The 14,984-nt window shown below is 33.5% G+C and overlaps 1 protein-coding gene across 3 annotated transcripts; it reads left to right on the top strand.

Moving 5' to 3' along the window:
• Positions 1-312: 312 nt before the first annotated feature.
• LOC105347341 (prolyl 4-hydroxylase subunit alpha-1) lies at positions 313-14,496 on the top strand. 3 transcript variants are annotated; one of them, XM_011456374.4, is made up of 13 exons: positions 313-691; positions 3,698-3,852; positions 4,288-4,449; positions 5,361-5,521; positions 6,848-6,899; positions 7,019-7,230; positions 7,531-7,704; positions 8,116-8,186; positions 9,861-9,960; positions 11,064-11,117; positions 12,091-12,153; positions 13,791-13,859; positions 14,099-14,496. In XM_011456374.4, exons 1-13 carry the CDS (start codon positions 519-521, stop codon positions 14,264-14,266), a joined length of 1,614 nt encoding a protein of 537 aa, XP_011454676.3. In that variant the 5' UTR covers positions 313-518; the 3' UTR covers positions 14,267-14,496. The 3 variants fall into 3 exon arrangements, with proteins under 3 accessions (XP_011454676.3, XP_011454673.3, XP_011454674.3); XM_011456371.4 differs by lacking the exon at positions 12,091-12,153 and adding an exon at positions 12,592-12,657; XM_011456372.4 differs by lacking the exons at positions 5,361-5,521; positions 12,091-12,153 and adding exons at positions 6,361-6,521; positions 12,592-12,657 and having other exon boundaries at positions 377-691.
• The last annotated feature ends 488 nt before the right edge of the window (positions 14,497-14,984 follow it).

A 14,984-nucleotide genomic window follows, 5' to 3' on the forward strand; every position in this document is an offset into this window, starting at 1 on the left:
TTTAATTTTGTGTGCTAGGCCTACCGTCAAGCTTTTGAAGACTAAAAATTAAATATTTAATTACTGGTTGATATATTCTCAGAAACAGGTGTAGCCAAAATAGTTTTAAAAAGACTGGTTTAAAAACTTTGAATCTAAGGAAAACTTTTGACTTTAGTCATTTCAGTCATGACCACACACCATATGTTAGGAATTCAAGTGAAAATTGGTGCGCAGCGCAACCGTACATTCTCGGTATGCGGTCGCTGAGCTTTTGAAAAGCAACCTGTTCCCCCCACCGGGCGATAGACTCGCCTGGTTGGTAAAAAATGTAACCTGATAAGGCAGGCTCTGTTTATATGCCCATGCTTCATCTCATTCAACATTTCCGATTCTCCAGTGTGCACGTAAGACACATTTTAAAGTAAATTCGCCATTTATGATCGAGAAAATTGTCACATAGCGACTTGACTGGTAGTTTGTCAACGGCGATCAGCTGTTTGGAAAGAATTTCCTCTGTCTTCAAGAGAAAGAAAGTCATGAAACTTTGGGTAACTTGTTTGGCGTTTGCTTGCGTGGCAACACTTGCTAGTGCCGAATTGTTTTCATCCATGGCACATTTAGAGACCGCTTTGTATGCAGAAAGGGACATCGCCGTGGCCATCCAAGACTACATTCACGAAGAAGAAAAACGACTTGACAAACTGAAAAAGTGAGTACGAAAACTTTGATGGCATCAACACTGCACAGAAACTTGTTTATCTTGTGTTCCAGATGATACTACTGCAGACGCCTACTGTTTCTAGAAAATTCGGAACGCAACATTAAAATATAACTTGTTTTTAATATAAACTCTCTCTCTCTCTCTCCTCTCTCTCTCTCTCTCTCTCTCTCTCTCTCTCTCTTAAAAACATCATAACAAAACATTTCATAGAATTTTTAGAATACATATATAAATGCATAACATTATATTTTGAGATATCTGTATCAGACTTCTGAAACATAAAATGATTGTTGAGATTATGTTTAATCATACGTCAAATTGACCAAATTCAGACTTTATGATAGACAGATATATAGGAATACATGTGGGAAATAATATTCTATGTCTATTATACTTATATGGCCACCAAAATACATTTAGTTACCAGTACTTTATTTATTTAGTTGATACTGCAATGAAACTCCATGCGGCAGTTGGGTTTCTAGATCAGTAAGGGATTGAATATTAGTTATATAATAATATAGATAAGAAGGGAATGATTGTATTAACAACAATACTTTAGCTTTATGTAGCAGGTCCTAGAGATCTGAGAGATTGTTATAACAGTGTCAGACTGAAACAAACTATCATTATTTGTTAATTTCTTCTTTGGAAATTGTTGGAAACTGAACAGTCTTAATTACTTATGCATATAAAATGAATGCTGACCTTTTGTTTACTGAATCATCAATGAATGATTTAGTTTGAGGTCACTTTTTTCCTGTACTGTATGCAAATTAAGGTTTGAAATTAAACTTTATTTGACACAAATTTGAAAAACAATTTTAAAATTTTCAAAGATCAGAAGACTGAAGTAGTAATTTGAGCCTCCTTCTTTCATGTTTTTTTCTTCTCTTATTTTACAATTATGGACAAATTGAGTCGACAGGATATTAATATGTTGAAATCAATTTCCTCTGTATCTAATCCACCAGTGTTCACACCATATCTATCATCATCCGTCACTCTTTTATAATTGAATGTCTCTCTTCAGTTTTGGAAGCTGAGAGGAAATTATTTATGATAACTATGGACAAATCTATTTGTCATTTGTATGGATTTAGAAGTTTTCCTTAAAAATATGCTAAAAGTCAATCATTCTTTGGGGGTCTCCAGTAGGTATTGAAAATGTAGACTGTCTGAAACAAAAATGTAAAGTTGTCAAAAACAGAACTGGAGTGAAAAGCTAAAATTATATTTAGCTTTCAATGTACAAACATAGAAATCTATTTTTTTGTAATTCTTTAACTCTTTTTATGAGCTATATACTTCAACCATGAAAATAGAAAAATTAAGAAATTAAGTCAAGTGATTCACCAGATAGTGGATTTTTAGTTCGTGAATTTTATTGTAATTTCTAGTGAATGAAAGCAAACTTGTTTTAACCATGAACTTTTCAAGAAATAAACTTGATTTACCGGTAAATAACTAAAGGTATATTTCTGAAACACAGATCTTTATAGAAACACTATGCTGACATAATTAAAGATGACCACGTGTTGAAAGATTTACAATTAAGAATGGAGAGAGAAAAAAGTTCTAAATTGGTTAATAAATAAGGAACCTTTAAAAATGTACAAGTTAATTCTAAATACTTTTAGGTACATTGCAAAATAGGTACCGGTAGTCAAACAACAAGGACATCTTGTTGGTACTGTGTGAAAAAGATGATTCATTATACATATCAGTATAAGTTATGTACACTACCTTTAGACACAATGTACCTTTTTTTTAAGCATGGTAAATTTGCATTGTCCTTATAATGCTGGATACCCCCCCCTCCCCCAAACAAAAAAATCCCCCAAAACCCCACAAACCCAAACCCCAAAATCAAAGCATTCTAAACTCTTTGAAGAATTTAATTGATTGAAAGAAAACAAATCATAACAGAGTTGATATTAATATGCAATAACATATGACACTTGGTAATTTTTCGACCAATTCTTCGAAGTCGACCTGTTTATACTTTTTAATTTTTTTATGCTAAAAACGGGCTCCTTCGCCCAATAAAGAGGATCGACATAATTTTCGAAAAATACGGTAACTATAATGCACATGTTCAGTAACAATTCTCACAGACACTGCATTTGATCTGGGATGTAGAAAACATTTACCAGTACATGCTTTGTATGCTTATTAACATATAATTAAAGCAACAACAAACTATAATGTTGTTTATTTTTTGATGCACATTTTGATAAAGAAAACTTGTAAATTCAAGCTATTTTCATTTCCGTTGCTGGTACAGGCACAATAAACATTAAAATGTCTGATAGATTATGAATTTGCAAATTTTTGCATCACATAGTACAAGAATTTGATAAACATTAAGACTTAAAACATGCATCATTTGTAATTGATGGGACATAGATTAAGAATATCAGTTATTTATATCACTTTTATGTATCTAAATAATGTGAAGTATATGTAGAATCAATGGTTTCTCTCTCTCTTTCTATCTTACTTTTAATTTTAATGTATGGAATATATATGATAGAAATCAACACCAGTAAATGAATTTTTGTTTGTAAGTGCTTTTCAATTAGAAGTCTAAAGGTTATAAACTTAACTGTTTATGTACATGTAGAGTATTTTTCTGCTCCAGGTGATTCTCTTCTCTACGCTTTGCTCTTTAATGTGCCAGGGGGGGTCTTACAAACTTCTCTCCATCAGCTTTAGCAGAGCTTTGAAAACTACAGTATATAACATTAAAACAGCAAAACATCAACATTGTTGTGGAGAATTTGAATGTAGGGGATACCAGTATGGGTTGATTAATAAATATTAAAGGGGTAGACCATTAGATATGATCATAATTTCAGTTCATTTTATTTGTGCCTCATGTTGAGATATAATACTGTACTTGAAATATTCATATATACAGTAACTGTTTAATGATGATAGACAAATGTTACACATGTAATGTTAACATAATTGGGTGATTTTATTCTACAGAATTGCCAGTGACTTTGCGGATCACAGTGAGGCAGCCTTAGCCGGCGACAAGAACCTCCTGGCCAATCCGATCAATGCCTACCTCTACATGAAGCGCTTCACCCTGGACTGGGACAAAGAAGTGGCCCCCAACTTCCAGAGCGACCCAGAAAGTGGTAATCATGATAATGAAAAGATGGTTTATGCAAACATTGAGGAACATTAGAACGCCAGTACCTTTTCATGTAAAATTATGTCATATTACAACAACATATGCATTTTCATTAATTTTTGTGTTGATTTTCATGTTTTGAGAAAAATGTTAGTTAATGGGGTTTGGATTACATAGTTTAGCTACATTAAGGATAGACGAATTAATTATAAATGATTTGTAACTATGATATGCCTTTGTTCATGCTGAGATCAATTTTCAGCAACAAAAATTACCTTGAAATCATTGAATTAATATGATAAATGATATCACTGTTTATGTATGTATCGGTAGTACTTAGTTTTAACATCAGCTAGTACAGTACATGTTTTATCTGCTATTGTACAATACTGTTTAACTTTTTTGAATGAGAGCCTCTGAATTTCTATTTCTTCAATAGCAGTCCATAAAAAGATCGAGGAACTGAAGGGATACCTCCCAAACTACGACGACCTGAGGGGGGCGGTGACAGCATTGCTACGGTTACAGGACACCTACCAGCTGGACACTAATCAGCTGGCCCAGGGTCGCATCAGGTCAATGATGGCCAAACAGATGTCAGGTACGCTTCTGCCTAACATCCTGTGACCACCAATAGTGAAACTGCTTTACTTGTTTTATTTAACATCAATAAATATTTTAAAATGTAATAGACCTCATTTGATGATCAAGAACTCTTTAGGATATTTTTTTTTCGTGTCCATATAACGGTATATTACTTAAGTTTTCTACTTTTCAATAGTAACCCCAAAAATGCTCTTCATGATAAATTGTCTTTTAAAGGTCTGAATGCTTTGCTGTACATCAGTTTAATGAACTGGAAGTTTAATTTGTTTGCATGTTTAAATAACTTTGCCAATAATCTGAAGTTTTCATCAATGAGTCTCAGTGTTGAATGAGTGCGTTTCAGATCAAGTAACATACACTGTGTGTAGCATTCTCTTGCTTGCTCTCATTCTTTCTCTGTAAAGGGATGCATTTACATAGGCTGATTTAAAAAACAAAACACAAAGACGAAAAAAAATGTATAAATAAAGAACCAATGAGAAGAAGGATCAGTAAGGAATTTTTTAAGTGTAAAAATTCTCCATTTAGAACCAAAGATGTTTGTATCATCCTACAATTATCAGAGATGGGTTACCAAAATTGAAGAACAAAATATCCTCCAAAAATTTTAAAATGATTTTACCATTTGTTCTTTTTATTGACGAATATATATCTTTGAATGTAAATCAGCAAAAATCGTTTGGTATGACTACCGTATATATATCATACAGTCAGTGTACAGCTTATAGACTGACACAACTTTTATTTGTATCCCGCTCAAACAGTTGTAACTATAGAGGCACAGTCACTGAATCATATAATCAATGTTAGATCTCTGTAGTGATCACTAACTAGTTTTGTTGAGTACGTAATAATGATATAATCAGTGTGATCTCTGCATGCAGCATGTGACTGATGTCATTTCAGCCTCTGATTGCTTTGAAATTGGGAAGATGACCTATAACAATGACGATTACTATCACACTACTCTGTGGATGGAGAAAGCTATGAACTTGGTGGCTCTAGAGAAAAACCGCACGGTTCAGAGAATGGATATTCTGGATTATTTAGCCTTCTCTCTCTACAAAGTAAGTACCGGGACGGGTACAGAATATCCCTCTACAAGGTATCGGTACTGACTCTGTGTCTACAAAGCAAGTACAAATGTACTGGGACAGGGTACAGAATATCCCTCTACAAGGTATCAGTACTGACTCTGTGTCTACAAAGTAAGTACCGGTAAGTGTTATGCAGTAGTCAGTGTTCTCTCTACATAGCACAGACTCTCTTTACAGAGTAGACACACTGCCTGTAAAAATTAAGTACAGACTACAGTACCCGTTATAAAAGGTAAGCACAGAATCTGATGCCACAAAGGACAGAATCTCCATCAACAAAGCAAATACTGTAGAATCTCCCATCAAAAGTAACCAGCTTACAGTATCTATGACAAGCACAGAATCTCTTATCACTGCAGATCTCTCTCTCTCTCTCTCTCTCTCTAAATATTGAGTAGTCTTCCTTTGCAAAATACCGAAAGAATATCCCACAAATAATAGGTGCAGGCTAGTAAAGAGAGAAAAGAGCATTTTTATTTGATACATGTATGTACAGAATACAGAATCTCATGAAATAGAAGCACTTGCATGGATGTTGAACATGATTCACTGCTGATGTAATAATAAAAAAAATCTGCTAGTCATTGTCCTATCAAACTAATAGTATACGTGTAGCAACCTAAAAAAAAAATAATGCATCATGAACTCAAAGAGGATTAACAGCATCTGATCAACCAAGCATGGAAGTACATAGTATCATTCGCCAAACAAGTCATGCATGAAGTCAGCGTCTGATAACCAAAGCATGAGAAGTAACACTAAAAAAACTCAGTGTGAGTTGATTGGCCATTGGTTACTCCTCCTTGCAGCCAATGACTGCTTTGAGATTGGACGACTGGCCTATCTGAGGGAAGACTTTTACCATACCGCTATGTGGATGCAGGCCTCCCTAGAAAAGGAGGGAGAAGAGAAAAACAAAACAATACCTAGGGAACTGGTTCTTGACTACTTGTCTTATGCTGCTTTGATGGTATGGTGGTCATCATGCACAAAAGGCATTTCATTCCAAAAATTCAAGAGACCTTTCTCAACTGAACCAATACTCTCTCTCTCTCTCTCTCTCTCTCTCTCTCTCTCTCTCTCTCTCCTTAAGTACTTGATGTGCATATGTTTATACATGTACTAGTATGATTGTACATACCTTATTTGGTACATGATTCTCTTGGTAAACTTCATAATCAAATGATATTTTAATAAGGGGTTTCTTCTCAACATTTTTGAATTATTAAAGAATGCCGTAATTGCAAGTTGCAACAATTTTCAGTTGTAGTTTCTATTTTCACTTTCTTTTTTTAGCAAGGTAATGTAGAGAGAGCCCTTGTACTGACCAATGAACTTTTGGCATTATGTAAGTATAGATAAGTTTCATACCTCGATCACAGCATTTTTTAAAGCCAGTTATTTCAAAATATTCCGATACATTTCAGAAAAAGAGAAAACTCAAAAACTGTTTTATTTGTATTTCAGTGCCTCACCACACACGGGCTCAGAATAATCGCAAATACTATGAAAAGTTGTTAGAGGAACAGCGAAGGAAGCAGTATAGACGCGGTGAAGATGGTGGGGAGGAGGACAAAACCGAGGAACCAAATAAATACACAGAGCGACCTCTAGACGAATACCGTAAATCAGACGAATTCCAAACATATGAGAGCCTGTGCAGAGGAGAAGATACACATGTAATTTTGTCTTCTTTTAAAATGCCTTCTTTAATTCTTTATGCTATTTGTCTCTGTAAGACCATTTTTATAATTAAGTAATTTAACAATTTAGTACAAAAATATCATTAAAAACTTACATTTTTGAGTATAAAAGCAAATTTTTGAGGAAATATCTTTCCTCTACTGAGCACTTGTGAATAAATAGTCTATTGAAACAAAAAACATTGCCTAAAAATGTAGAATGAACACTGTACTGTTAAAGGTCATTGAGCATCAGAAGTGTTATTAGCTAATCTTTCAAACAATGGTTTCTTTCAGGATTATAAGCTGAAACACAAGCTGAAGTGTCGGTACGTTCACAAGAATAATCCACGTCTGCTATTGAAGCCGGCGAAAGAGGAGGAAGTATATCTCAATCCATGGATCGTCATCTACCACGACGTGGTGTCAGACAAGGAGATAGATACCATCAAAAGGATCGCCACACCTCTAGTAAGACACCACTGTTCACTGACAGACAAATTAGCAGCAGATGTTTTTCTATGTTCTTTTGCCTGCTAATTGTAATTTGACCTTGTAGATACTGTAAATTCAGAGTTTGGTTTGAATCTAACATACAGTCAATAAAATAAACTGAGAGTATTATGAATTCAAATATTAACATTTTGTTTCATGTATATACTTGGTAAATCTTATTAGTTGGAGCTGGCTTATGTAGCAGAAAAAAATGATTTATGCCAGCTTTAGTACAGCTTCCATCTCAGTGAAATTATGTACAGTAATTTTTTATACTTGTATAATTAATGTACATGTACTGGTATATGTATACCTGTACCTACTTACACTGAATCCAGATTATTATAATTATCTATAATATTTTATCTTTGGTGCATGTTTTTGTAGTTAAGCAGAGCAACAGTCCATAACCCTAGAACTGGTAAACTAGAGACAGCAGAGTACAGGGTCAGCAAAAGGTACATCTTTGTCTGTCTGTCTGTCCAATATAGCCTGATATTTTACATCACAGAAAAACATGTATAGTTATATAACTAGTTTTCTACGGCCTGAACTGATGATAATAATTTGACTGACAGTATTTTTGACTAAATTGGTTGATTGAAAATATAATCAATATGTTGTTTTTTTCCTTCATAATTTATTTTTTCAACCCAAACAAACCAATAGACCCCTTCACGATAACTGCGGTACTGCTCTCTTGCAGGGCAAAATGATATACTTTGCCGAAATTTCAGAAAGTAGATAATTAAATGACGTAAATTAAACAATTGACGTTACGTCATATTTCACCAAACCACATAATTTTGCCCTGCAAAAGAGGAGTACCGCAGTTACCGTGAAAGGGTTAATTATAAACATACATGTATAATTAAAGCAATAAACTGAATCATTCAGAATATTGTCATACACATGTAAACTTCATTCACACACTGACCAAAAAAAAAATGGTTATTGTTTTTTCCCCTGTTTTTTTATGTATACTCAAAAGCTTCCATGTTTATGCTTCATTTTTCAAAGAGGAAAAAAATTAATAATGTTCTCAGTAAATGTTTAATGTGAATTACATGAATGCCTGTGAACTTATTGATTACATTGAACAGTCTATACTTATTGGTAAATATAATGTACACATACTGTTATTGAGAAAGTAAAAAAAACGTAACAATCCTATAAATACTTTTTACCGAAAATCTCGAACTTTTAAAGCAATATGAGCTGTAATTTTGATGTTGATATTTTTTTTTTTACGAAAATGTTATTTTCTACTAAAATGACAAAAAATATCATGGCTTTTAAATTTCTGTTTGCCATATTTTTGTGGGGAAAGCCGTTGAGAAGCCTTAATTGGGGCAAAATTGAATTTTTGTCGTCCTGTGCAAAAATTGATCTGCTATATATTCCTTAGAAGAAAAATCTTTCTTCTGACAAAAAATCATGTTTTTTTCAAGTCTTATTTATCATAAGAATTTGAGCTATATGCAGACTTATCATACCAGCAGGCTTTTGCAGCAAAGAAAAATTCTAAATAATACAGCTCATATTGCTTTAAAGTATTTAGAGGAGCAGGGTCGTTGTTGCCATTTCTTAGGCTATATGTAACTCCTTTACATGAAAAGCTCTGTTTATAGACATTGAAAAATGTTTAAATTTTAAAACCACAATTCTAATTCCATGGTGTTAAGATTTTACAATTTCATATTAAAGTACTAGTTGTGATGGTTTGAAAATTAATTTTATGTTGCAAGAAATGCGTGATGATCAAAGTATAAGCATTGAAATGTTTTTGAAAACTTAGTGATAGTATTCAGGTGAAGTTTAATTTCATGGAAGAATGATAGATCGCAAACATAGTGAAATTAAAACCATGATCATGAATAATTACAGTATTTGGAGTTTTTCTTAGAAAATAATAGTTCATGGCCAAAAACAGTATAAATTAAAGTTAAAGGCAGATATGATGGGGAATTTGTCGACCAACCAGCCTTTTTAATGGTATTATTTTCTACAGCTGGCTGTTCTGCTTTGTGTTTTTTAATATTCTTACTGGTTAAAACATGCTACCTGTATATTTGATATAGATCAACACAAATTAGAGATAGTTTGATCTCATATTTCCGCTTGGTTTTCAGTGCTTGGTTGAAAGATGGGGACGACCCCGTGATACATAATGTCAATAACAGAATATCTGACATCACAGGCCTCTCCATGGCAACAGCGGAGGAATTACAGGTGTGTTTTTGTGTTGTTACATGTGCATTACATGTACAGAAGCTGTGCAGTAATTGTTTGATTCATTATTATACCCCCCGCAAACAAAGTTTGGGGGGGTATATAGGAATCACCTTGTCCGTCCGTCCGTCTGTCTGTCTGTCTGTCAGTCTGTCCGTCTGTCTGTGCAATCGTGTCCGGTCCATATCTTTCTTATGGAGAAACATTGGAAGTTCTTACTTCACACAAAGATTGCTTATGACCTAAAGGTGTGTCATGACCTTGACCCAAGGTCATTCGGGCAAGGTCAAGGTCACTGGCAAAAAAGTGCAAAATTCGTGTCCGGTCGATATCTTTCTTATGGAGAAACATTGGAAGTTCTTACTTCACACAAAGATTGCTTATGACCTAAGGGTGTGTCATGACCTTGACCCAAGGTCATTTTTGGCAAGGTCAAGGTCACTGGCAGAAAAAATGCAAAATTCGTGTCCGGTCCATATCTTTCATATGGGGAAACATTGGAAGTTCTTACTTCACACAAAGATTGCTTATGATCTAAAGGTGTGTCATGACCTTGACCGAAGGTCATTCGGGCAAGGTCAAGGTCACTGGCAAAAAAAAAATAATGCAAAATTCGTGTCCGGTCGATATCTTTTTTATGGGGAAACATTGGAAGTTCTTACTTCACACAAAGATTGCTTATGATTAAAGGGTGTGTCATGACCTTGACCCAAGGTCAATTGAGAAAGTTCAAGGTCATTGTTTCATAAAAGCTAAATTCTGTCTGTGTCATGTCTTGTATTAATGGAAATACATGTATTAGAAGCTAAAAATTAACAGTTTTCAAAAATAAAGCAGTTGTTATTTATAGAAAATGGACAGTGAAATAGATTCATCCAATATTATCTGTAATAGCAAAAATACACGCGTTATGATTTTTTTCTTAGTGGGGGGTATCAATTGTGAGCTTGCTCACAGTACCTCTAGTTGTAATATGCCTTTTCATGTTTTTGTAAGTATTTATGTGCATAGATACTAGTACAGATATACGTGTACATGTATCAAACTCGTGTTTTGATGAGAATTTCATCTTACTTTGACAGAGATTGTGAAATTTCTTTCAGATTGCTAATTATGGACTTGGAGGTCAATATGAACCCCATTTTGATTTTGCAAGGGTAAGTTACACACCAGTACCACTAATAACAGACTTAGCTGCAGATCTGTGGCAATTTATTGTGCAAAAGAGTTTGTCTTTCATTTGACTATTCTTTAACTTCTTATGTCTGAAGATTTTTTGTGAAATGAAGACATTGAAGTTAAAGAAACAAATTTAAAAAAAGGGCAAAATAAATAAATTACAAGCAGAATGAAAGCTCTCCTGTTGTTAAGCTAAATCTTCCAGTAGAGCTACCTGTACATTTCTGCAGCTATAATAGGTTCTGTATTCTTAAAGATCATTTTTTTTTACTTTATTTCCTGGTGCTGAATCAAAGAGTTTTGTAGAAAGATGCATGGATCAGTAATGTAAAGATTACTGTGGAATGATCGATAATTTTTATTCGTGGGGGTCAATGTTCAAGGGTAATTTCTTGGTTTGTGGGGATGTAGTTTTGTTGGTAACAAGTTCTATTTCGTAAATAAATCTTAAACATATGCTTGCATATACTGGTAAGTTTGTGGGGATGTAAATTCGTGGGCAAGGGTTACCCATGAAAGCCATGAACATTGCTCCTCCACAAACAATGATTCCACAGTTTTCGATTTTTGTCCTATCAATAAGTGTTAAAGTGTACATGTAAATTATATGTACCATAAATGAATTGATACATTTATGTACTTTTCCCTGGGATAGGCAATGAATTATTATTTTAATCAGTATTCTTCCTCATATAAAATACAAAGAGTTTGTTTGGGTGAGTTGCAGCTCATATCCCACCCCAAATTAACAAAACTTTTTGACTACCGATAATATACATTACCAAGGTAATATCACTCCCACAGATTCCTACAGTTAGATATTGCTCTTTACAGATAAGTCATGAATTCTCATGAAATTTGAGCAGCAAATTTAAGCAAAAGTAAGAAAGCTATTGGATAAATTCCGCATGGCAGTAGAATTGTTTAGTGCTCTTTCAAATCCCATTTCAGAGAAGAGAACCGTCGGCATTTGAAATTAAAAGTGGCAACCGAATTGCAACTTTTCTTACCTATGTAAGTTAATGCAGTCAGTCAGGTCTTCTATGTCGCTTTTGTTACTAACACATCTTTAAAAGGAACTGAGATTATCTTCTCTCCTTTTGGGAGCACTTTTCATAATTGTTAATCTTTTAATCTTGTCTTGTTGCTGGTGTCAAAAACAACTTCTATACTCGCAAGCATTTATGTGTTACCGGTAAATAAAAATCTTAGTTCCTTTTATAACATATGAGCAGGTGTAAAAAATTGCATTCAAGACCTTTGGCTTGCAGGTTTTTCAGTGGAAACAAATGCATGTGGCACCACTGGGTAGGGCAGCGTAGGGAGACTAGTGCAGGCCGGGTTTGATCCCAAGCTTCGAATTGAATCCTAGTACCCCTTTTGTTGGCATGGTCTAACGTATGATGAGTTTATTGTGGGTTATTTGTATGTTTTGATAATGTTTGTGTTCAGAGAGAAGAAACAGAAGCTTTTCGTGACCTTGGATCTGGTAACAGAATAGCCACATGGCTTACTTATGTAAGTACATGTCAAATTTGTAAGTAGCAGTACATGTAAATTATGGAAGCTAACATATACATGTACATTGAAATTTGTATTAAATTTCTTTAAATATTATCATTAAACATGTAAGTAGCAATACATGAAAATTATTTAAGATAACTTACTAGCCCAGCTAGTACTTGTATTAGAATCTCAGTACCACTCTGTCTAAACTATGTGATTTAACACAGTACCCGCACACACATTTAGACTATGATAAAGAATAAGTTTTTTCATGATAGATACCTAATTAAAAAAGACAAAAGAAGTCAATATACCTGACATCTCTATAGTTACTAGTACATGAAAATAAAGACCTGCATTGCACAGATGCTAGACAAATACTGATGATATTGAAGAACAACTTTTTTGTGAGGGTCCATTTGTTTTCGGAAATAAATAATATGATAAAGAAATATTTGCTAAATATAACAATTATTTAGTAGATATGTCAGTTTATTATTTTTTTTAGCATGCACTCTTCATTATTTTATATCATACTTTGCACTATTCAATAATATTGGTAGTTCAATACTGAATAGTAGATTTATTTGTGGTGAATATGTGGTGCACATTTAAACATTTAAATAAATATTTCAATAATATTTTTATGGTGCATATTTAATTTTTAAAAAGTTAAAGCAAAGAGTTTCGAATCAAATATTTTTCTCGTGTTTGTTATATTTTGTATTGATGATTATTCACAATAACATTTCTGTATCCATCATAATGCTGTATTATAACTTTCTTCAATGCATTTTTATTGTAAATACAGATGCCTTGCTGTATTCATTTTTCTTAACACACAGTGTTCTGTTGTTCTGTAAGTTCTATAAATAAATCATACATGCAATAAATCTTGAAAAACTTGAAACGTTTTAAAATACTAGTATACTGAATGTTGTTCAATGGTTAAATCTGAACTTTGAACATAAAGAAAATAGATTAAATTGTTTTTTAAGTTGAAAATTAATTTTGATCAGAAATAGGGTCAAGCTTAAGGTTTCTTTGAGAGGCAGTGCAATTATTAAATTGAGACTATATAGTTCATTAATATAGAAACCTCATCACGAGAGTATCTAATACTGATATTTTTTCCCTCTGAGCAGATGACAAATGTGGATGCTGGAGGTGCAACTGTGTTTACCCACATTGGTGTTAAGTTATTTCCCATCAAGGTAAATCCCATTAATTGATTTTTAATTGATTGCCGTTTTTTAAGTGATACATGTATCTAGAATAAAGACCTTTCGCATCTGTGATGAGAAGTTATTAAAACTTTTATAAATGATAATTTGTTCTTATTGAAAACCAAAAAGTTTCAACACACAGAAAATTCTTTTGAATTACCTGATATAAATGTAATTTGTTGTTAGTTTAAAGGGATGAAAAAATCATTGACAAATTGTATTTGTAGGGAGCTGCAGCATTTTGGTACAATTTATATCGCAGTGGTGACGGAATATTTGACACAAGACATGCGGCTTGTCCCGTCCTGGTGGGTCAGAAGTGGGTGTCAAATAAATGGATCCACGAGAGAGGTCAAGAGTTCAGACGACCCTGCAGTGTTAATATGGACGAATAGTATAGACTACTCAGGGCTAAGAAAGAGTTACAAAAATTCCAGAGAACATGTTTATGTCAACTGTTTTGTGGTCTCCCAAGTGTTTGTAATTCTAGTCTTTTGGACTGTGCCATGTTTTTTTTTTTTAAAATATTGACAATTGACGTTGTCACTGAAGGAGAAAATATCCAAGTCTTCTAATGTGTCTTTCATTACATGTAATCTATACAAGACAAATCTGGAAACTTGCAGGTTTTTAAAAAAAGGAGAAGTAGAAACTTTGGAATTTTCAACTTGCTTAATTCATGACATTTACATGTATGTGATAAATGTTAATCGTGATGTACGATTGTGATCATGTTTTCATTTGAGTGAAGAAATGAAGAGAAAACTAACCATGGAGTATTTGTATGAGAGAATGAAAACAACAGACCTTCCTTTTGATAAGCTTTTAGTTTTATCCTTTAAATGTATCATGGGATGGTTGATTTTGTTTTAGATTTCTCTTCTGTGTTTGTTTCTCTTTTACATGTGCTTTTCTTTTGCTATTTGTAAGTATTTTTTCCCATGGAAGATTTGCTTCGATCATAAATTATTGCTATATCAACCAAAATAAAGCATTTATGTTGTACATCTTTGAAATCCAAACTGCCAAATTTGCTTTACTCTGATATTGCGTATATGTCATGTACATGTGTCCATATTCAATACCTGAGCGTATCTACGCACATTTAGGCTT

This window comes from Magallana gigas, chromosome 7 (genome assembly GCF_963853765.1).
Source record: "Magallana gigas chromosome 7, xbMagGiga1.1, whole genome shotgun sequence".
NCBI lineage: Eukaryota > Metazoa > Mollusca > Bivalvia > Ostreida > Ostreidae > Magallana > Magallana gigas.

What these genes read in the sequence shown, in the direction of transcription:
- LOC105347341 (XM_011456371.4), top strand. Translation starts at nt 519, where the DNA reads ATGAAACTTTGGGTAACTTGTTTGGCGTTTGCTTGCGTGGCAACACTT. An exon ending in AAAGGATCGCCACACCTCTA is followed by an intron (nt 7,705 to 8,115) that starts GTAAGACACCAC and finishes ATGTTTTTGTAG; the next exon opens with TTAAGCAGAGCAACAGTCCA. An exon ending in GAGTACAGGGTCAGCAAAAG is followed by an intron (nt 8,187 to 9,860) that starts GTACATCTTTGT and finishes CTTGGTTTTCAG; the next exon opens with TGCTTGGTTGAAAGATGGGG.